General features: G+C 44.0%; 1 protein-coding gene across 1 annotated transcript in view; it reads left to right on the top strand.

The window, feature by feature from the left end:
- LOC142296626 (lipoma-preferred partner homolog) overlaps positions 1-24,854 on the top strand; it is a 426,991-nt gene that overhangs the window by 245,095 nt on the left and 157,042 nt on the right. The window contains exon 6 of the mRNA XM_075340461.1: positions 3,885-4,007. Coding sequence (XP_075196576.1) covers positions 3,885-4,007 — 123 coding nt within the window. The remainder of the gene's footprint in view (positions 1-3,884; positions 4,008-24,854) is intronic.

Consider the following 24,854-nt stretch of genomic DNA (forward strand, 5'->3'; position numbering starts at 1 on the left):
AATCCACTTTGTAGTATATGCAAAGTTGTCTGTATCTGAAGTAGGACATTTCTATTATCTCATACAATTAATTTATGAGCCATAAATCAAATGGCTGTCTGTGTAACGTACAAAGGAGTTGGGTACGTCAGACTAAGAGAAGATCATGGCAATCGCTCTGCCGAAAATATTGTGTGCATGTATGAATTAGGACATAAGAGCAGACGGCTAGCTCCTATCCAGTGTGACCTCTTAAGCTGGGTTCACACTAAGCGACAGCGACAACGACGTCGCTGTTACGTCACCATTTTCGGTGACGTAACAGCGACCTTGTAAGTCGCTGTTATGATCGCTGCTTAGCTGTCAAACACAGCAGAAGCAGCGATCATAACGTCGCTGTGCTACATGTGCAGAGAGCAGGGAGCCGCGCTTAGCGCTGGCTCCTTGCTCTCCTAAGTACAGTACACATCGGGTTAATTAACCCGATGTGTGCTGCAGCTACATGTCGCAGTGCAGAGAGCAGGGAGCCGCACGCACTGCTTAGCGCTGGCTCCTTGCTCTCCTTGCTACAGTATACATCGGGTTAATTACCCGATGCGTACTGCAGCCACATGTCACAGTGCAGGAGCCGGCGCTGGCAGCAAGAGCGGAGGCTGGTAACGAAGGTAAATATCGGGTAACCAGGGAAAGGTCTTCCCTTGGTTACCCGATGTTTACGCTGGTTACAGCTTACCGCAGCTGCCAGTGCCGGCTCCTGCTCGCTTCATTTCGTCGCTCTCTCGCTGTCACACACAGCGATGTGTGTGTCACAGCGGGAGAGTGACGACCAAAAAATGAAGCTGGACATTCAGCAACGACCGGCGACCTCAAATCAGGGGCCAGGTCGTTGCTGGATGTCACATACAGCGACAGCGACGGGACGTCGCTGCAACGTCAAAGAAAATGGTGACGTAGCAGCGACGTCGTTGTCGCTGTGTGTGACACCAGCTTTAGGCTCAGATCAGATTGCGTTCCTTTTGTTTCTGAATGGACATCAGAACTAAAACCGAAATCGTCAGCATACCATCCACATATCACATACACTATAGTGGAGTGTGTTTCTTTTTCCATTCCTAAAGCTGTTTTTCCCACAAAAAAGTACAGTAGGCTTTGAGGCAAGTGTGAACCTAGACTTGCATGTATAGAATAAATTCTGACATCACTGGCCATTAAGACACTATCTTTATGTGTTTGGGACATTTATATTTCAAAGTGATGCAAAATATGCTTTTTACATTATGTGAGTGTTAAAGGGATCATTTCCCAAAGGTACCAAATTTTTCAGACTATAAGATACAAGGGACGTACCTAGGTTTTAGAGGCAGAAAATAGGAAAAAAAAATTGAAGCAAAAAATGTGGTCATGATTCCTTATTTTTGGGGGATCTGCTGCTGACACAGTTATGGGGGTAATGTCCCTAATTCTGTATTAATGTCCCCCATCCTGGGCCCTTCCAGGTAGATATGTCCCCCATCTTGGTATATATGTTCCCCATTATCAGCCTATCCTGGTTCATATGCCTCCCATTATGCCTCTTACATAAAAAATAAACAATTATATTCACCTTCTATCCATTTCCCCGGTGCGCGTTGTCCTCTTCTGATGTGGGCAACTGACTTCGGCGTTTAAGTCACTACCATGCACCCCCCCCCTCCCCTGTTACACACAAACATCAGCTGCCAGTTAATCAAAAATGAATATTCACTGCAGTGAATATTCATTTTCTTCAATAGCTGACACTCATGATCGCCTCAGTTCCCAGCTTTCTGCAGTGGTGACCCTGCTCCTGCCTCCTGTGACCAGCTCTGTCGCCCCCTCCCCCACTGCGAGCCCGATACATCCAGACTATAAGACTCCTCCTCCCTTCCCCACTTTCCTTTTTCCAATTTTTTTGGGGGGAAAAAAATGCGTCTTCTAATCTGAAAAATATGGTACTTCTGTTGTATATAGAAGCTTGCTGATTACCGAAGGTCAGGCTTATCTAACCTCCAGTGATCAACTATCACCGGGGAGTTGCATTGTGCTATAATATAACATAATTGTAGCTTTTTGGCTTGATGGGTGAACTCAAGTTCACTGCTGAGCAACAGAGTTGCCTGAATCGCTGGAAAAGTCTACAAGCATATGTTTTTATAAAGCACCACTCCAGCGTGTTTTGTTTTTTCTTTCCTCTTTCACCCCTGGAGTGGGGCTTTAAATCCAAGTCTCCTGTCCCCTGTCATATACTCAGCTTCCGGCGGCCTTACCTGTTATCAATGCCACTCCGGTCCTGCTGTAATTTCTGATTGGCGGGACCTCAGAAGTCACGTCACAAGTGCGAAATGCATCTCTGAGCGCCAGAACGAGGTTCTCCTAGACTTGTATTGAGACGTGACCTCCGGCGTGCTCCATGAAACACTGGAGCTGCTGGCAAGTCACAGGAGACCGACCGGAGCGGCGCTGGAAAAAGATGAAGATGGCGGCAGGTGAGGATAATACAGGGGGCAGGAGACTTGCATTCAAAGCAACACTCCAGCGGTAAAGTGAAAAAAAAAAATGGCTAAGACGCTGTTATGCACAGTATCAGGATTCACAATCCACATCTGGCTGTGTACTTCACCTCCAGCAGCATGTTTATAGGTTACTTTGGTTGTGACCATTTTCACTAGTAAAATCAACCTGACAGGTTCTTTTTACCATTTTAACCATAAGGGTATGTGCACTTGTTAAAAGGGTGGTTCACCCGTATTTGGAAGAATGGAGCCGGCTGCACGGATGTGACGTGTGCAGCACTTGACTGTGACGTCGCTGGAGCGGGAACTGCGGTCTGCAATAGCACCTCTCACAGGCACTATTGCCAACACAAGGTATTTGAGAGAAACGTTTCTCAATATAATATCGATCTAGACAATAAAAAATATGGGTGAAGCACCCCTTTAAGTATTTGGTGCTGAAATTTCAGCATCATTTCTGCAGTTAAATGCAGTGTAAAATATCCTTGTTTTTTTACTTGTTTTTTTTAACATGCATTTTTAGTGAAGATTTTTCCCCACTCATTTTTATGGGTGAAATCTGCAGCAAAACACTGAAAGAATTAACATTCTACAGATTTATTGCTGCACCAAATCTGCAAGTCACAAGTAAGCAACATGTGAATGAGACTGCCGATTCTCATTCACATTTTGTGATAGAACTGAAATAACACATCAAAATCGCAACATGTGCACACAAAGACTTCCCAAACTTTTCTTTTCTAGCATAAGGTCTCAGCATCTTCACCACAATGCCTATGCTACCAGTGGTAAACATGCAGAATTTCCTGCCCAAACCCAGACCCCAGCAATCGCTTTTGTTTCTTTAATAAAGATACCCATATACTAAAGAGCAAAGACTGGCCGGCCCTGCTCTGTATATAAGGGACGCAAGGCTAGCAGGGGCCATTGAAGGATTAAGCATGTGGATTTCAACATGCTCCATCCTTCATTCTCATGGGACATATTTCCTCTTCCAGTTGAGAATGAATACACAATTATCTGGGCCGAATTTTTATGGGTAAGTAAGGAAGGATGGCTTTTGGCAAATTAATGATTAAGATGTATAAGCAACTGAGAGGGCCTTCCCCATGTTTCTGCCTCTTCTGAAGAAATTAAACTATAATTTCCATTTTCTCTGTCAACTGGCACAAAAGATGGTCTTTCTAGATCAATCTGTGGTAAGTGACTGGACATTGGACCAGTCCTGAGTTGGGGACACTGGAGAGGCATCACGTGTCTCAGCGAGGTACTATACACTACGGCTCATGGTATACAGTGAGACTGATGTAGGAAGCAAACCATTGAGAAACGTGTTGGTGTTTTTAATAAATGTGTGTTTTTCCTGTTTCGTAGATTAATACCGGTGGTAAGACTCTAGAAGAACGGCGCTCGAGTCTAGATGCAGAGATTGACTCCTTGACCAGCATCTTGGCTGACTTGGAAAGCAGCTCTCCATACAAGCCAAGGACAAGTCAGGTACAGATATGTTATCGGATCAACACAACTTAACTATCTGTAGATTCTACGATTTGTAGTATTTTTTTCACCTGACACTGCAGAGTTTATAAGTTATAGGAATGGAGTGAAGACAAGAGGAGCCCAAATGACCAAATATTTTCCCCTGAGTCTTTGGGATGAGATCTCAATGCTACATAATGTTTAGAGTTTAAATGGAAATTTAATTTCAGGGGATCTTTTTTTTTTTTTTTTTTTTAAATAAATTACTGTGAGTTACGTATTAAGGCCACTTTACACGCAACGACATCGCTAACGAGATGTCTTTGGGTCACGGAATTCGTGACGCATATCCGGCCTAGTTAGCGACATCGTTGCGTGTGAAATGTATGAACGACCGCTAACTATCAAAAATACTCACCATATCGTTGACGTCGTTCTAATCTCAAATATCGTTGATGGTGCTGGACGCAGGTTGTTCGTCGTTCCTGTGGCAGAACACATCGCTACGTGTGACACCCCAGGAATGACTAACAACATCGTACCAGAGGCCGCCAGCAATGAGGGAGGAAGGAGGTGGGCGGGATATTCCGGCCGCTCATCTCCGCCCCTCCGCTTCTATTGGTCGGCCACTTAGTGACGCCGCTGTGACGCCGAACAAACCTCCCCCTTAGAAAGGAGGTGGTTTGCCGGCCACAACGACGTCGCTAGGCAGGTATGTGTGACGGGGACTATGTTATGCGCCACGGGCAGTCATTTGCCCGTGACACACGACCGATGGGTGCGGGTGCTTTCACCAGCGACATCTCTAGTGATATTGCTGTGTGTAAAGTGCCCTTTAAGCCTGGTTTACACCTTACGATCCAGCATACGATATTGTATGCGATCGTAACCGCACCCATCGTATGTGTGGCACGTTCAATTTGTTGAATGTGCCACACAAACGATTAACCCCCGTCACACGTACTTACCCGTCCATACGACCTCGATGTGGGCAGTGAACGTCCACATCCTGGAGTGGGAGGATCGTTCGGCGTCACAGCGACATCACGCGGCAGCCGGCCAATAGAAGCGGAGGAGCGGAGCTGAGCGGGACGTAAACATCCCGCCCACCTCCTTCCTTTCGCATTACCGGCTGGGAGCCGCAGGACGCAGGTAAGATCTGTTCATCGTTCCCGGGGTGTCACACACTGCAATGTGCGCTACCCCGGGTACGATGAACAACCTGACGTTCAATTCTAGAGAAATAAACAATGTGTATGCGATGAACGTTTTACCGTTCAATCGCAATCGCACATACCTGTCACACACTGCAATGTACCTTACGATGCCGGATGTGCGTCACTTACGACGTGACCCCGCCGACACATTGTAAGATACATTGCAGCTTGTAAAGTGGGCTTTACTCTTAGTATTTTTTGGTTCTTTTTTCGTGGCCTCCTTCAGCACATTTCTATAAACACACCTAGCAATCCTTAAATGAAAACCCCTTAGTTTTACATATCTGTAATCCTATGCGATAAGTCATTTTTTATTCAAATGGCTTCTCAGGAAATGGTCGGATAACAATTTGTAAAAAACTCTCTTTGATAAAATTATTAGGTTGATGATTGTTTGTCTCCACTCCTTACTTTCCTCTCTTCCCTGCTTACACACTGTTATGATCCCGTCCATCTCAGATATGGGCTGTCAATCAATAAGGTGGCAGCAGTAGTGTTTGGCCCCTATTTATTTTTCTTGTGTAAAGTTCATTCTTATGAAAAGAAATATATTGTTTACTAGTAAATATGCTTGTAGAATTACTGGTTACTTTCATGTAGAGATATATTAAACTTTGCATAAGTATCATTTGAGGGAACATACAATTTTGGAAATGTGAATATCGAGAGGGCAGCTTAAATATTTACTGTAGGGTGTTGTTGATCCCATAGTTGATGGTTTTGACAGAAGGGACACTTAGCTCAGTTGATTGGGAACCTTCAGTGACTCCATACTCAGGACACATAATATATTTATAGATTTTACACACTTTTATTTATTTAGAAGCTAAAATAACCCTTGTCTAGTCGGAAGTTTACAAATGCTAAGGGCACAATTGGATTGAAACAAATTTTCTTGCAATGTGAAAATCATGTTAGAGACAGTTTGCAGAACTTGGCCAAATCTTTGCAGTAAAACACAATCACATTTACTGTAAAGGACATCTCCCAGCTTCAAAGTCTTGGGTCTAATTCCTGCCCAGACATTCCTGCACCTTATGCCTGAATCCCATTTATTAGTGTGGGCCAAGGCAAATTGGCAGATTACTCATGGGACATACTTTACTTTGGAAGGCCCGGTGCTTACACAGTTGGTACGCCTGTACTTTTTTAATGCTACATACCCATTATGTTGTCATAGATATTCTGTTTGCCCTTGCTACAGCGTATGAAGAGTGTATAGAGCACCCATGGCATTTCTCCTACTTTTGGAATTAAACATTTATATTTGTATCTCTATTTGTATGACTATCCATTTATATCGTTTTCATTTATTTAGTTTGACCTGTTAAATACATTTTTTTTCTTAACAAATAGTGTATGAAATCTGTACTTACATAGTGTAACATACTGCATGATCATTAATTTTTCCACTAAAATCAGAAGATGTTCTAGAAGTGAAATACTTTTGCACTCCCTATAATTTAAAGTTTTAGTATGTGCAAAATATTAGTAAAACATCTCTGGAATCAAATGTTAGTGTTGCCTGGCTCTTAAAGGGGGTTGGCCACTTGTTTATAAGTCCCCCTAATGTGAACTGTCATAGATGAGCTCTTTTAAGATAATCCCTGGTCACATGATCTCTCGTTGATAATCCCCTGACTTCCTTCAATGCCACAGCAATTTCTCCCTGACTACCTGCAATGTCACCTCAGATTCTCCCGGACTTCCTGGCTTTTGAATCTGACATCCTAATCATGTGACTTTCATGATGAGTGGGCGGGGCCCCATTTAGCAGAGCTACAGTATCTCATTGCAGACACAATCTCCCATCTTCCTGTACTTTTCTCCATCCAGAGCGCTCAATCATATACCTATGTATACAGCGTAGTGTGTGTGTGTCTGTGTGTGTGTGTCTGTGTGTGTGTGTGTGTGTGTGTGTGTGTGTGTGTGTGTGTGTATATATATAATATATATATTATTACAGTGTGTGTACATATACACATCCTACTCTATACACTTCCCTGCTCCTTGTTATATACATACAGTCATAAATCTCCCTATCCATCCTGCTACTGTAGAATATGACTAGGCAGTGAAAAGGCGTAGGGGCAGTCTGTATTTTGAAGAGAAGAAGAGAGACCTTCAAAAATTCATAATTAACACACCAATATCATAATAAATCCAGGAAAATTCCATTTCATGATCATAAGGTGCATTTTAATTCATTATATAACAACAAAATTGACAATAGATTTAAGGGATGTCATTTGGACACATAAAGTGCAGAAGTGCCTGTAAAATCACAACCAGGGAGGTGTGCCTGAAAAACCAGAACCAGGGGTTTAATAAGACATAAACCTACATAGGGAATATTGTAGTTACAGGTATACAATGTTCTGTGATACCACCATTATATACAGCAATTACATTTCATCAAGTTGGTTAGATGTATAACACTAACCGCTGTTCAGCAATCATAGCTCATGATAAAACATGATATGCAGAATAGAATATGAGAAGGTACATGCAGAATAAAGTATTATCCCTATGCGTGAAAAAGTGCTGTCACAGCCTGAATCATGACCGTAACAGTCTGGGATCAATAGAGCTCCCTTGATGTAATCAAAGCTGGACCGGCAGGCAAGGTAACCTACCACAGTGACCCCAGGACCTGGTGCAAGCACACCACCCTGCACCTCGACGCGTTTCGCTGTCGCTTCGTCGGGAGGTGCAGGAGTGATGTGAGTGGCTGCTATATATCCGGAGAAGTATCACTTACCGTCCTTCATTGGCGCGCCACGGTAATCCGATGCCCATCCTCCACACTGACCGGCGTTCCGGAATCCGAATTGCGCATGCGCACAACCCAGAGTCCTGGTAGGACGCCAGACAGAGAGGAGGAGGGGAGATCGGACGGCCGCGCGCGCACAGGACGGAAGCCGGAGTCACCATATTTAAAAAGGGCAAAGAGATGGGCAGCACGATAATGCTGCACATAGCAGCAGAGAATAGTAACAGATATAAACACATATGAAATGAATTAATTATTAACCAACATGATGATGATCACAAGGTCTTTCTATTGGAACAAATCTCTGCTGTGCTGTAAGTCCATATTGGACATATAGTTGTCTCTCTTCACTCTTCAGTGTTCTCCCTTCCGGTGACCAAATTAGTCAAGGGCAGCAGTCAGCCACATCTAAAGGATCATATAATGAAACAAACCATAAAAATTTATTAAAAATAAGAAAATAAAAAATGGCGTATAGCCATCGGCACAATAAACCACACCAATGCAGAACCACGAGCTAATATATCATATTCTGTTCAAGCTGATCAGGTCAAGAACGGCTTAAAACTAATAATATCATTTAGACCCCTCGGTTTGACAGTGTCAAGTATAGGTATCCACCGAGTTTCTCTTTTAAGTAGTGTATTTTTAAGGTCGCCACCTCTAGATCAAGTATTAGTATGTGCAAAATATTAGTAAAACATCTCTGGAATCAAATGTTAGTATTGCCTGGCTCTTAAAGGGCGTTGGCCACTTGTTTATAAGTCCCCCTAATGTGAACTGTCATAGATGAGCTCTTTTAAGATAATCCCTGGTCACATGATCTCTCGTTGATAATCCCCTGACTTCCTTCAATGCCACAGCAATTTCTCCCTGACTACCTGCAATGTCACCTCAGATTCTCCCGGACTTCCTGGCTTTTGAATCTGACATCCTAATCATGTGACTTTCATGATGAGTGGGCGGGGCCCCATTTAGCAGAGCTACAGTATCTCATTGCAGACACAATCTCCCATCTTCCTGTACTTTTCTCCATCCAGAGCGCTCAATCATATACCTATGTATACAGCGTAGTGTGTGTGTGTGTCTGTGTGTGTGTGTCTGTGTGTGTGTGTCTGTGTGTGTGTGTGTGTGTGTGTATATATATAATATATATATTATTACAGTGTGTGTACATATACACATCCTACTCTATACACTTCCCTGCTCCTTGTTATATACATACAGTCATAAATCTCCCTATCCATCCTGCTACTGTAGAATATGACTAGGCAGTGAAAAGGCGTAGGGGCAGTCTGTATTTTGGCTGGTATAATGGAAAACCTCTTTAATTCTCCATTGTCTAGCTCGCGGTGTCTTCAAGGAGATACAGTATGCTCTAAACAAGTCTTAAGGTGGTGTCACACATAGCGACGCAGCAACGATCACGACCAGCGATCTGACCTTATCAGGATCGCTGCTGTGTCGTTACATGGTCGCTGGTGAGCTGTCAAACAGGCAGATCTCACCAGTGACCAGCCCCCAGCCAGCAGTGATGCGTGGAAGCGGTGCTGCACTTGGTAACTCAGGTAAATATCGGGTAACCAAGGAAAGCACTTCTCTTGGTTACCTGATATTTACCTTAGTTACTAGCGTCCGCCGCTCTCAGGCTGCCAGTGCCTGCTTTCTGTTCCCTGCACTCCTACCCAGAGTACACATCGGGTTAACCCCTTAGTGACGGAGCTAATTTTCACCTTAATGACCAGACCAAATTTTGCAATTCTGACCAGTGTCACTTCATGAGGTTATAACTCTGGAACGCTTCAACGGATCCCGGTGATTCTGAGATTGTTTTTTCGTCACATATTGGACTTCATGTTAGTACCAAATTTAGGACAATATTTTTTGCGTTTATTGAAGAAAAAAATTGAATATTGGCAAAAATTTTGAAAATTTAGCAATTTTCAACTTTTGAATTTTTATACCGTTAAACCAGAGATTTCTGTGACACAAAATAGTTAATAAATAACATTTCCCACTTGTCTACTTTACATCAGCACAATTTTGGAAACAAAATTTTTTTTTGTTAGGAAGTTAGAGGGGTTCAAAGTTTATCAGCGATTTCTCATTTTTACATCAAAATTTACAAAACCATTTTTTTAGGGACCACATCACATTTGAAGTGACTTCAATAGGCCTAGATGACAGAAAATACCCAAAAGTGACACCATTATAAAAACTGCACCCCCCAAAGTACTCAAAACCACATTCAAGAAGTTTATTAACCCTTCAGGTGCTTCACATGAACAAAAGCAATGTGGAATGAAAAAAAGCAAAAATTAAATTTTACCTAAAAATGTTGCTCTAACCCAAATTTATTCACTTTTAGAAGAAATAGCACAACAAAATGGACCCCAAAACTTGTTCCCCACTTTATGAGCACGCCGATACCCCACATGTGGTCAGAAACCTCTGTTTGGACAAATGGGAGGGCTCGGAACAGAAGGAGCAATATTTGAATTTTGGAAAGCAAATTTGGCTGAAATAGATTGCGAGCACCATGTTGCATTTACAGGTCCGCTAAGGTACCTAAACAGAAGAAACCCCTCACAAGTGACACCATTTTGGAAACTAGACCCCTCAAGGCTTCTATCTAGGGGTATAGTGAGCATTTTAGATCCACAGGTACTTCACAGATTTTGTTAACGTTACGTTGTCATATTGAAAATTTTAATAATTTTCTCAAAAATGTTGCTTTAGCATCAATTTTCTCACTTTTTCAAGAGGTAATTCCAAAAATTTGACCTCAAGGTTTGTTAACCACTTTTTTATGAGTGCGGTGATACCTCACATGTGGTCTGAAACCTTTGTTTGGACAAATGGGAGGGCTTGGAACGAAAGGAGCAATATTTGAATTTTGGAAAGGAAATTTGGCTGAAAAAGATTGCGGGCACCATGTCACATTTGGAGGACCCCTAAGGTACCTAAACAGCAGAAACCCCACACAAGTGACCCCATTTTGGAAACTAGGCCCCTCAAGGAATTTATCTAGATGTTTGGTGAGTACCCTGAACCCCCAAGTGCTTCACAGAATTTTATAACGTTGAGCCATGAAAAAAAAAAAAAAAATTTTACCACAAAATTGTTATTTCAACCAGGTAGCTTTTTTTTTTTACAAGAGTAAAAGGAAAAAATTCAGCATAACATTTATTGTGCAATTTCTCCTGAGTTTGGCGATACCTTATATGTGGTGGAAATCAACTGTTTGGGCGCATGGCAGGGCTCGGAAGGGAAGGAGTGCCATTTGACTGCAAAATTGGCTGGAATCAATAGCGGACGCCAGGTTGCATTTGGAGAGCCCCTGAGGTGCCTAAACAGTGGAGGTCCCCCACAAGTGACTCCATTCTGGAAACAAGACACCTCAAGGCTTTTATCTAGATGTATAGTGAGCAGTTTGAATCCACGAATACTTCACAGAATTTGATAAGCTTAGGTTGCCATATTGAAAATTTTCATTTTTTTCACAAAAATGTTGCTTCAGCATCAAATTTCTCACTTTTTCAAGAGACAACAACAAACCGTGGACCCAACAGGTTGTTATCCAATGTCTTATGAGCACAGGGATACCCCACATGTGGCCAAAAACCTCTGTTTGGATAAATGGGAGGGCTTGGAATGGAAGCAGCACCATTTGAATTCTGGAAAAGTTGAAATAAATTGCGGGCACCATGTCACATTTGCAGGGCCCCTTGGGTACCTATACATTAGAAACCCCCACAAGTGACCCCATTTTGGAAACTGGATTTTATTCAGGAGTATAATAAGCATTTTGAATCCACAGGTACTTCACAAAAATGTTGCTGTAGCAACCAATGTCTCACTTTTAGGCTATGTGGCCATGAGCCAGCGACACGGCGTCTAGTACGCAGTGTCAGCCTCCTGCAGAGATGTGAGTGTTGTCCACGGGAGAACGCAGCTGCCCATGCCCACGATTTGGGTTCAGGCCGCTGTGGAGCTCTATGCTACCTGCAGAGAACACTCCTCTCCGCAGCATAAATTGACATGCTGAGGCTCGGGAAGCTGCGCCACAGGTCAGTTTATGTGGCGGAGAAAAGAAGCACATTGGGCAAGCACATTGGGCATGGGATTTCTAAAAATCCTTCCACTGTGCTTCTACTGCACAATGCAGCGCTATGGATGCAGGGAAAACACTCTGCTCCCAAAACGCTGCAAATCCCGATTGTGGGCGCACAGCCTAAAATGCTACAATGGATGAATGGATACATGTCAAACATATATAACGTCCCACCCCCTGCATATTCTAAGCTGGCGCCCTTTAGTGCCTTTCATGTGGCACTAAAGGGTGCCTAGCCTTGTATTTAGCCCCCCAAAAAAATAATAATTAAAATAAACGACGTGGGGTCCCCCCCATTTTTGATAGCCAGCTAGGGTAAAGCAGACAGCTGTAGCCTGCAAACCACAGCTGACAGCTTCACCTTGGCTGGTGATCAATTTGGAGGGCTCCCCAGGCGTTTTTTTAAAAAAAAAAAAAACGTGGGGTTCCCCCCAAATTAGATCACCAGCCAAGGTGAAGCGGACAGCTGGGGTCTGGTATTCTCAGGGTGGGAAGAGCCATGGTTATTGGACTCTTCCCAGCCTAAAAATAGCAGGCCGCAGCCGCCCCAGAAGTGGCGCATCCATTAGATGCGCCAATCCTGGCGCTTCGCCCCAGCTCATCCCGCGCCCTGGTGCGGTGGCAGACGGGGTAATATATGGGGTTGATACCAGCTGTAATGTCACCTGGCATCAAGCCCTGGGGTTAGTGATGTCACGGCATCTAAACAGATACCCGACATCACTAACCCAGTCAAGTAATAGACAAAAAAAAAAAGACAAAAAAAAAATTTATTTGAAAAAAAAACTCCCCGAAACATTCCTCTTTCCCCAATTTATTGAAAATAAAGAAATTACGGTCGCTGTAATCCGCTGTAATCCGTGAGGTCCCACGCCGACTCTGGATCTTCTAGAATATGGGGGGCACGTTCAGGGAACGTATCCCCCATTTTCTGGAAGAGCAAGCTCTCCATGAGCAGTGTGGGTGCAGTAATCTGAGAATACTGCACTCACACTGCCCCGGTCCAACTTAGGGCAGAGTGACCTGCAGTAACCTCATTCCAGAATATGAGGGGCACGCTCACAGAACGTACCCCCCATTTTCTGGAACAGCAGTCTCTCCATGTGAGGACCACACTCCTCACATGGAGAGACTGCTGATTACTGCACTCACTCTCCCCCGGTCCACAGTGGAGCAGCCTGTGCATCAGCGACGTCAGCGTCCCTGCAAGACTGACGTCGCTGATGCACAGGCTGCTCCACTGTGGACCGGGGGAGGAATACAGCTGACAGCCGCTGTCTGCGCATGCGCCGTCAGCATTCAAGAAGGAGGCGGCGTGATCGCGGGACGGATCACCAGACAGGTAACGTATGACCGGGGGCTGGGGGGGGGGGGTGATGGGGGGTGACCTAGTGGGACCTGGGGGGACCTGGGGACACCTTTCTGCCGCATGTGACGTGTCACATGCGGCAGAAAGAGCAGAATGAATGCGGGGGAGGGGGGGGTGGCTCTGGAGACCCGGAGGGGGCTCCGGTGACCAGAGGGCTCCGGTGGACCGGAGGAGGGGTCAGGGGGAGGACATTTCCCTCCGATCTGAAATGTTTGATCATTTCAGATCGGAGGGAAATGAATGCAGAGCCGGCGGCGGCAGTTTTCAGCGCGCGTCGGCGCCATCTTGCACGCTCCGGAGGGGGGCTCTGAAGAACTGGAGGGGGCTCCAGGGACCAAAGAGCTCCGGTGTACCGGAGGAGAGGTCAGGAGGGGGACATTTCCCTCCGATCTGAAATGTTTGATCATTTCAGATCGGAGGGAAATGAATGCAGAGCCGGCGCGGCGGGAGTTTTCAGCGCGCGTCGGCGCCATCTTGGATTTTCCGGGGGGGGGGGGGGGGGGGGGGTTGGATGGATTTCTCCGGTACCGGGGGCTTTGGGGGCACTAAGGGCTCACATTTATTTCTCATCTGACATGTTTGATCACGTCAGATGAGAAATAAATAGATTTTACCAGCCATTTTGTTTTTTTTTATGTTGTCGCCGGTATACGGTGTATACGGTGTATACCGGCGATCGCATTAACGGGGTGCATAAAAAACACCCCGATTCATAATCTGGGGGGTCTCAGCTACCCCCGGTAGCTGAAACCCCCGAGATTTTTCGTCACTGCGGGGCGCTACAGGGTTTTTCCGGCCTGACGTCTCAAGACGTCGGAACAGAATAAGTACCCTGTTTTTCCGACGTCTTGAGACGTTAGGCCGTCGCTATGGGGTTAATAAGCAAACCTTTGCTTATTTACCCGATGTGTACTGCAACTACATGTGCAGGGAACAGGGAGCCGGCACTGGCAGCATGAGAGCGGCGGACGCTAGTAACTAAGGTAAATATCGGGTAACCAAGGAAAGGGCTTCTTGGTTACCCGATGTTTACCGTGGTTACAGCTTACCGCAGGCTGCCAGACGCCGGCTCCCTGCTCGCTTCAGTTCGTCGCTCTCTCGCTGTCACACACAGCGATGTGTGCTTCACAGCGGGAGAGCAACGTCCAAAAAATGAAGCGGGACATTCAGCAACGTCCGGCGACCTCACAGCAGGGGCCAGGTCGTTGCTGGATGTCACACACAGTGACAGCGACGTGACGTCGCTGCTACGTCACAGAAAATGGTGACTTAGCAGCGACGTCGTTGTCACTATGTGTGACACCATCTTTAAAAAGGTTGTCCAGTCTAAAATGACACATCAGCAGTTACTTTGTGACTGCAGACTTGCAAATCCTCACATTGCACGCACTGGCACTGTGAGGATTCTCCGATATCAAAGCTGGGAATACAGTTATGTGACCTCAAGTATGCGATGTGCAGAATCCTGGCCAGAATCTGACCACATGGGCGCAGCCTTGCTCAATGCCTGTTAGTCTATTGTGTAACCAAGAGGGCAATAGTTGTGTAAATTTTAAATAGGATATTTTTATTTTTTTTTATTTTTTTTGTGAGGGTGGGGGGGAGTTATGCTCTGAAAGAATTTTGATCAGAGTGTTCAAGCTGTAAACACAAGAATGAGTCTGCCATAATGTTTTTATTCCATCTGCCTTGATATCTGATATTTGGAGTCTTGGTGAAAGCGTTCTCCTTGTTTTTCACTCATTGCTCTAAGATAGGAGAGAAGTAGGTGGCTATTAACTGCTATTTGACACTCCTGTTTGCATTTCGAAGAATGGGAGCAATCAATAAATTTGAACTAAAACGTTATAATTTTTTCCTTAAAGTTGCCAAGAAAGTCTATATTTACATCTGATAAAGTAGACCAATCATCCTTTTATATGGTTTTCATGGTATTAAGGAATTCTCTATTTTTGGTTAGAAGCCTAATTTGAGGGCCATCAAATCATGCTAGCTTTCAAAGAACAGGAAATGTAATACATACATGAAGCACTCACCATCTCAGTCCAGAGCGCTAACAAACTGTTATAGGAGTCCCAGTTTTATATGCAGTGGGGGGAGCAACACTTTCTGAGGATTAACAATTGGTTCATTCTTGATATTCTTTTCACAGATTGTAAATTTCATCTAGCCTTCCATTCTTTCCATGTATAATGTTCTGTCTTTGCTCTGCTGTCCGAAAAGCACAGGATGAAAAGAAATTTTGTGTACCCGCTTTGTTGTACTAACAGAATCTATATACGGTAACCTTCAGATCACCACATAATATTCAGCAATGATCATTATATTTGATTTTTTAGAGAGTGGTTCTCATTCAAGTTTCTTTCATATTTACCAAGTGAGTAATTGGAATGGAGGCTGTTTATTGCCATTGCGAAGCAAACACATATTAGGCTTCTCTTTGAACTGTCAATAAAAAGCCTCCATTCCTCAGTTAATGCAGTTAATGACTATCACATCCCGTTGGCTCAATAAGATGCAGTATACAAGTTCCTCATCCTGGCAAAGCCATACAAAGCCATCCACAACCGGTCTCTTCCATACATCTGTGACCTAGTTTCCCAATACCTACCTGCATACAACCTCCGATCTTCAGAAGATCTTTCTCTACTCCCCTCTTATCTCCTCATCCCACAATCACATACCAAATTTCTCCTGTGCCTCCCCCATACTTTGGAGCTCTCTACCACAACATATCAGACTCTCACCTACCGTGGAATCCTTCAAAAGGAACCTGAAGACCTACCTCTTCTGACAACCCGCAGTAACCCTCAGTCCACTATACCGTTGCCTGACCAGCTGTACCCTCTACTACTGTATCCTCACCCATCCCTTGTAGATTGTGAGCCCTTGCGAGCAGGGTCTTCTCCTCCTGTACCAGTCTTTGCCCTGTATTGTCCATGCTTATTGTACTTGTCGATGTATACCCCCTCCTTTTTCACATGTAAAACGCCATGCAATGAATTGCGCTATAATAATCCTTTTGGAAATATTTAAGCAGATCTTTCTCTCTGTTACGGTTATAGAAATGTGGTATCAGAAGCCAGAGGTTCTTTTCCTTTAAGCTTTGAACCAAGTAACTCTGCTGACAACTTTAGTAGATCAAGATCTCGTACCAGGTCAGTCTTCTTGCCTTGAGTCAATGGATGGCACATTCTGGCATCAACGTCTGAGGCCATGAAGTCTCTCATTGGTGTCTTTGGAAAAACTAGGCTGACAGAATTTATCGTCTTCAGAAATTTCCAAAGTAGTTTTGATAGGTACAGGAACAACCGATTTTGGAGCAAAGGGGAGACTTGGGTACTGGATTGAAGATTTCTGTTTTTGTGTTCATGTAATATTTACCATGCAGAAGTAGCAGTCATCAATAGTGATGAGCAAGCACCCTGCTCAGGTGCTAAGTACTCGTAACGAGCAGTTGGATGCTTGGATAGGTGTGACTCAAGAACCCAAGTGTAATGAAAATGGGGAACTTGAGCATTTTTCCAGAAGAGTTCCCAGAAAAAAGCTAGAGTTCCTTATTGACTTCTATTGTACTTGACTACTCGAGTCACACCTGTCCGAGCGTCCAACTGGCTTATTATGAGTAACTGAGATGGTAGTGCTCACTCATCACTAGTCATCAACATGGTTTTGAGGCTCTTACCGCACCACTGAAACGCCAAAACTGAGCTTTTTTTGTCTGACTCCTTAGTCCACTGTCTTAAGTTTTCAACAAATGTCGTGCAGACTTTGTAATGTCCAAGATTTTTCCTGGTCACCCAGTTTAATCACAAAATATGCATGGTAAGCTTTAAACACACAGTCACATATTTGTCCTTTGGGTGTTGTGAAACCACCACAAGAGTAAAAGACTATACCAGGATGATTTCTGCACCGTCCATGAACTGTTTGAGTGTTGGATGACCTATTCAACAAAAAAACCTCTTTAACAAAGTAAAATTTGCTGCTACTTGTAAGCCTCTTGAACGACTGCTGCCATCGTTTTTTTTTGCTGCTTATATAGCCAAAAAATTCTGACTTATGCAGTCTTTAACTACTTATTAAATAGTCTTCCTTTTAGTTATACCAATGGCATGTTCAGCATTTCTTTTTGTGTATTCAGCATACCTAAATAATAAAAATTATATATAATGTTTCTGCAAGAGTTCCTTAGTAAACAGCGTTTTGCAGAGAAACCGGGCGTGACTGGAGGAAACAGATGTGATTTTTGGATTCAGCACACCAAAATCCATAATGATCACATCATCTTGTAGTCAGCAAAATTGATGTAGAGCAGTGCAATATATGGCTATGAAATATAACGGAAAACATATTTAACAATAGTGAACTTGCTCATTATGGTGCTTGGAAATACAATGGTACATCAGGTCTTCCACCAGATAAAACTAGTCCAGATGTTTGTATTCTACCACTAGTTGCATATGAGATAGATCAAGAACTTTTTAGGACGTGTATAAAATTGTGTGCACAATCAGAAAATGTCTAGCGTGCATCCAGCCAACCATCCATCTTGCGTGCATCCAGCCAACTACCTGCTCAGTAGGTTCTGCTCACCAGTTTGACGCGTGCATGGCCAAGTTCACATTGAATTAGCAGACATGACTGGAACCATGTTTTGTGCTCTCATCTGCAGGGGTGCCGGAGCCAAGTGTGAGTCTAGCAAAGCATTGTACACAAAGCAGACAAGACTAGCAATACTGCAATGATGGTCTGCACATGTGCACATTGAATATCATTAACCAGCATGCATTCGATTGTGCACACAGGCAGCACTCTGAAAATACACCGGTCTACATTCTCCAACCTCAATCACTTCCTTTACATCATATTCAATATAGAAATATACGAAACCTGATGGATGCTTTAATTTTAGAATTGCTAGAATGAAGTCTTTCCCTGCTTGTATGGTTACCGTATATTTATGCCAATACAATGTAGCCCATAATGGATCATGTAAACATAATCTACGCTAATCTTACTGCCATCAAGGTATGACAGTATTAGGCTCTGTCCCATCAGAAACCTCCTCCACTGATTGCATAGCATGGAACAGGGCTATTACATAAAGTCCATATATGAACACCTAGCAGACTGTGCCAAGGGCAAGGCTTCTTGTCAGATTTACAGATATAGATATATATATATATATATCTGTGTGATCCTGGAGTAATAAAGATATGAAGCCTCCATCTCCTCTTGCAGGAGAAGAGACTGATACAAAGCGTTCTCAATCTAGAGCACAGTAATAGAAGTGCTATACAGTGTGATTGTAGCACAGTCAGTTTGTACCACAGCTATTTGCTGCCCCCATAATTACAGCACTGGCGAGTACAATAAATGCATATTTAGTAAACGCTTCATCCTGCAGCTAAATGACCATGTGCGATCTGCCAGATACCATAATGCCCAAACAGCAGGGACAAAGCCACAAAATGAGCTGGTCACCATGTTATGACTGGTTATACAATGTTTAATCTGGAGTGTTATTCTTGGAGGACTCTCGGCCTCCGGTGCCAGATCTGTCGGTGGATCACTCCTCAGTGTTTACTATTGTTTGTTCCTGGTTTTCGTCCTTCGCATCACATGACAGGCGCAGTCTGTGCACCAGTGCTGTGTGCTCTGCAGGGGATAAATGCTCCATGTTTTTTTGTTTTTATATTTAAAAGGCCTATTCTTTATCAGTTAGGGAGAAACTCTAAGAAAACCCGAGCCACCTGTGGCCATTGAAAAGCATACAAGGGCAAATCCAGCGGTGATCTCCAAAAACCAGATAATGTAGATAAAACGTAATTAAAAATCCAGCCATACCTGTGGCCATTGTTGCTTAATATCCTGTCTGAAGCCAGAAGCATTTTTCTTTGTGTTTTAAGAAGCCATCGGCTTTTCATACATGCAGATTGCCATCATTCCATGTCATCTGCCCTTGTCACTGCTAGTCGTCTGTAGATTATGTATGGCTATAGCCTATGCATTCCTCTAATAATCTCCCTCTAGCTGTGGGTGAGTGCTTAATAAATGCTGCCTTTCTGCATTTTTGTGTCAGACCAGAAATGCCATCACCGATATGACCAGAGGGTAAATGGTGGCTGTGCATTACTCTGAGATCACATCAGGCATTCTTTCCCTGCAAATCATATCCGCTCTTAGCCATTCAATTTGGGTGCAGAAAAGTGGAGATCATATATTTTATTTATTTTACTCACTTATAGCGTCATTAATTCTACATCGCTTTACAGACCTGATCATCGCTGTCCCCATTGGGGCTCACAATGTATTCTCTATCAGTATGTCTTTGGAGTGTGGGAGGAAATCTACTCAAACGGGGAGAACGTACCAACTCCTTGCAGAACTTGTCTTTGGTGAGATTTGAACCCAGATTCTCTACAAATGGTAATGGTTGTAAATCTACCTCCACAACAGAGCTCTATACAAAAGTGAAGCTCCCACACTGACGCGGTCCGGTACCTCCTGACAGTTTTTGAGAAGATTGTGCTTTGTGTTAATCAAAAAGTAGCTAAAGTCTTGGTCAAAATTTTTGAGATTGACATTTTTTTTTTATGCTAAGTTCCCTTCTTCATTATTATTATTATATGGTATTTTAGTCCGACGTTTCTATGATTAGTGCCTTATAGTTATAAGCATTACGTAGGTTTTTGAACTTTTATTGATAAATACATTAAGTTTATGCGATGAGCAATCTTTCTCAAGCCTTCTGCGATTATCTGGGACATGCTGAATATCTGGGCCAAGTCCTGACTGAGGGCTACCAATTCTTACCTTATGGCTGGACTCACACGAGCGTATGGCATCCGATGCGAGAGCATCGGATGCGATATGCTAATGTCCCCCGGCTCAGGCTCTGCTGCGAGCGTGAGCCGGGTGTCATGCGACTGTAACCCGATCTTGCGATCGGGTCACAGCTGTGAAGCTGAGTGCAGGCGCTGCGGAGGAGAGGGAGGGGTTAATCCTCCCATCTCCTCCACTGTCAGCCTGTGCGTAGATCGCACTGCACTGGGATAACATCCGAGTGCAGTCCGATGTATCTCTCGCATCCATTCACTTGAATGGGTGCAAGGGATACGGCTCTCGCAGACAATCGCAGCATGCTGCCGCTTTTCTCGCATCCAGAATCTGGATGCGAGAAAAACTGACCAACAGCTCAACCTCATTGCCTAACATTGGTCAGAGTGCAATGCGAGAATTTCTCGCATTGCACTCGTCCGATTTTCACGCTCGTGTGAGCGTACCCTATCAGTGCTTGGAGTTTGTCACAGTTTGTGTTTTTTGTTGTCCACCTGCTTCTTAAGGATTGATTACTAGAGTCATGGTAGTGCTCACTTTCTTTTCAGCAGACCTTCATTCTTCCCGATATTCCAAACAATCTGATGGGAAATTCATCAGAGGAATAACTTTACCCCAGTCCTTTGCTGTTCAATCTCTGAACTTCATGTAAAAGTTAATTTCTCTGACTTTTTGCGACCATCTAGATAAATTATTGTCCAAAGAAGAAAAGGGGGGTGCTACCATGAATCGTGTCATACCAATGGTAAGGCATCCTGAGGCCATTCATGTGTATGTGTTTCATCCAAGGCAGTGGGCTCACACACAATTTTGCATAAGAACACTGCCATGGATAGAGAATGGGATTTAAGCATCCTCCAAGAGCAACCTCTCCCAACGATCCAGGAGAAATTTGGTGATGAGCAATGTTTTTCCAGCATGATGGAGCATCATGTCACAAGGGAAAAATAACTAAGCGGCTCAGTGAATAAATATTATAATTTTGGGTCCTTGACCAGGAAACTATCTAGATCTCAATCCCTTTGAGAACCTATGGTCAACCATCGAAAAGCAGGAAAACAAACAAAATCACAGAAATTGGGATAAACTCCAAGCAATGACGAGGTAAGCATGGGTTTTCACGTGTCAGGATTTGGCCCAGATGATGATTTCCAGCATGTCCGCGCAATTTGTAGAAGTCTTGAAATAATAAGGTACGTGCCCACGATCCGGACGTGCAGTGTCCTGGACGCAGCTTGTCTTCTCCTGCGGGGCCAAGAATTATGTCTGCAGGAGACCGCAGCTGCCCAGGCCAACAGTCAGCTCTATTTCTCCCTGCAGAGACCACTCTCATCTCCGCAGCATAAATTGATATGTTGTGGCTCAGAAAGCCACGCCACATGTCAGTTTAGGCTGCTTTCACACTACGTTTTTTTAACATGCATCATGAACGTTTTTTGCTGTTTAAAGGGGATCCTGCTTTTACAGCAAAAAAACGCATGCAAACGCATGTGTTATTTTGCAGGATCCTGTAACTTTAAGTTTATGGGCGGGCATTGGAGTCATGTGATTGGGAGACAGTGGAACTGAACGTGATAGACTGGGAGCCGACATCTGACAGCTGCGGAGGCTCGTAACCAAGGTAAACATCGGGTAACTTGCGTGGATACCCGATATTTACCTTGGTTACGAGCATCCACAGGTGCAAGGAGCAGGGCTGCCTGATCCCTGCACACGTAACAAACGTAAACATTGGGTAACTAAGAGAAGCGCTTTGCTTGGTTACCCGATATTTATCTTGGTTAAGAGTGTCCACAGCTCTCAGGCGGGGGAGGAGGCAGAGAGGAGAGGGAGGGAGAGGCAGAGAGGAGAGGGAGGGAGAGGCAGAGAGGAGAGGGAGGGAGAGGCAGAGAGGAGAGGGAGGGAGAGGCAGAGAGGAGAGGGAGGGAGAGGCAGAGAGGAGAGGGAGGGAGAGGCAGAGAGGAGAGGGAGGGAGAGGCGGAGAGGGAGGGGGAGAGAGAGGGAGGGAGGGGGAGAGGGACTGATCACACCAGGCTGGTTTCTGTGCATGCTCAGTAGACAAGCAGGATCCTGTCTATCAGCATGCCAGCGTTCACATGCGTTTGCGTGCAGTATAGTCAGGATCCAGCAATTTGCAGTATTTGGACGCAGCTCAAAAACGCCAAAAAAGTAGCGTTTTTGAAAAATGTTAAGATTGAAACTCGCTGGATCCTCACTATAACGCACGCAAACTCAGGTGAACGCATGTTGACGCGAGTCCATTGCAAATACATTGAAATGAAAACGCATTTGCGGTAAAAAAAAGTTCAGGGCGCATTTTAAAAAAACGTAGTGTGAAAGCAGCCTTACGTGGAGAAAAGAAGCACAGTGGGCACGGGATTTCTATTAATCCCATCCACTGTGCTTCTACTGTACAACTCAGCATTTTGGAGACAGCGAAAACACGCTGCATGCAAAATGCTGCAAACCCTGATCGTGGGCACATACCCTTAGGGACATGACTGGAAATATTGGGTTTTTATATAAACTTGATGTATTTGTCAATAAAAACTGTTACAACTTATGAAATGCTGATAACATTTGACTAAAAGACGCTAAAACACTGATGGAAAAAACTTAGTAAAAAAAAAAAATAATTTGTGTTAGTCTCAAAACTTTTGGCGATGGCTGTATAAATCTTACAAATAAAACTAAAGTGCTCATAAACTAATGCTGAATGGTTATAATGCAAGTTGCTAATTTCCTGGCTAATTCCTCGACTGACAAAAGCAGCATGTAGAAGAACAATCATTAATTTGAACGTTCTGTCCCCGAGCAGCACCATGCCGTCCGCAGCACATCCCCTGCTTATGTGCAATGTGCTGCCGACAACTGATTTCTATGCCAGAATGAAGAGCCAAGTGTACATTTGTATGGGGTGGGTGGGAGTAATGGCTGTCCGCTGACCGCTATCTACAGAGAAGGCCTTCTCAACACTTCAATACTTTGCTTTTGGATTCAAGCAGGGCAAGTGGTGAAGTCTGCTGGCTCACGTATTGATGGATCAGCAAGCCTCTGCCTGTGGATTGTCACAGACTAGCGATTTGGCACTGAAAACCTGCACTGTTCACTGACTGTTGTCTCAACGTGGTGTTTTGGCATGAACAACTATGTTGTGAAAAATTCATTTTTTTGGCTTGCTGAATTGGCCCCATGTGATAGTCCTGGAATTTGTGTTTCGTTTTGCGCACACAAAAATTATAAGTGTTACATTATTTGAATTAAAATATATATATGTAATAAACACACATTTACATACACAAAGCAGGGAAGAGGTACTGTCACTGTGCAGTAGAAATGGCTACAATGGCAACAGCTCTTGTGATGATGGGGATGATGATGATGATGATGGTGGGGATGATGATGGGGATGGGAATGATGATGATGATGATGATGGAAACGATTTTGGGGAATGACGATGATGGGAATGACGACGATGATGATGGGAATGACGACGATGATGATGGGAATGACGACGATGATGATGGGAATGACGACGATGATGATGGGAATGACGATGATGATGGGAATGACGATGATGATGGGAATGACGATGATGATGGGAATGACGATGATGATGGGAATGACGATGATGATGGGAATGACGATGATGATGGGAATGACGATGATGATGGGAATGACGATGATGATTGGGATTGGAATAATGATGATGGGAATGATGATGATGATGATGATGATGGGGATGGGAATAATGATGATGATGATGATGATGATGATTTTGGGGGATGATGATGATGATGGGAATGATGATGGGAATGATGAGGATGGGAATGATGATGGGGACGTTGATGATTTGAATGAAGCTTATAGTCACCAAATCTGGTGACCGGTTCCCTTTAAGTATATTAGAACATCTGGAAGATGTATGGACAGATTTTGTTTTGAAGAAGTAACAAACAGATTTGAGTTGGGAGGAACTAATATGGGTTTGTTACTCAGCATCTGGTGTGGATAAAAGATGTCTGAAGAAGGTAACATGGAGCATGGTGGTTACCTGGGTGGTGCAGACAAAGGCTTCTAAAGGGAATCTGTCCGTACGTTTTGTTATTTAATCTGAGAGAAGCATAATATAGGGCACAATAGCTTGATTTCAAGGATGTGTCACTTATTAGGCTTTATTCTGTAGTTTCAATGCAATCCGCATTTTCCCAGCAGCAGATTATCACTACAGGACTAGAGCTCACTTGCAGTCTGGTCAGGCTAATCTATGTAACCCCTCCCCCAGATTGGCAGCTTTTTTACAATGCACAGTGTACACAGGACGCTGCCAATCAGGGTGTTGGCGGGTTATACACTGTTTAACTCTTAGCTCTACATCAGACAAGCAAGCATTATATCAAGCCTACAGCAAGCAGTCCAGTAAAGGTACCGTCACACATAACGAGATCGCTAGCGAGATCGCAGCTAAGTTACGGTTTCTGTGACGCAGTAGCGATCCCGTTAGCGATCTTGTTATGTGTGACATCTACCAGTGATCAGGCCCCTGCTG

Source organism: Anomaloglossus baeobatrachus, chromosome 3 (genome assembly GCF_048569485.1).
Source record: "Anomaloglossus baeobatrachus isolate aAnoBae1 chromosome 3, aAnoBae1.hap1, whole genome shotgun sequence".
In the NCBI taxonomy this organism is placed as follows: Eukaryota; Metazoa; Chordata; class Amphibia; order Anura; family Aromobatidae; genus Anomaloglossus; species Anomaloglossus baeobatrachus.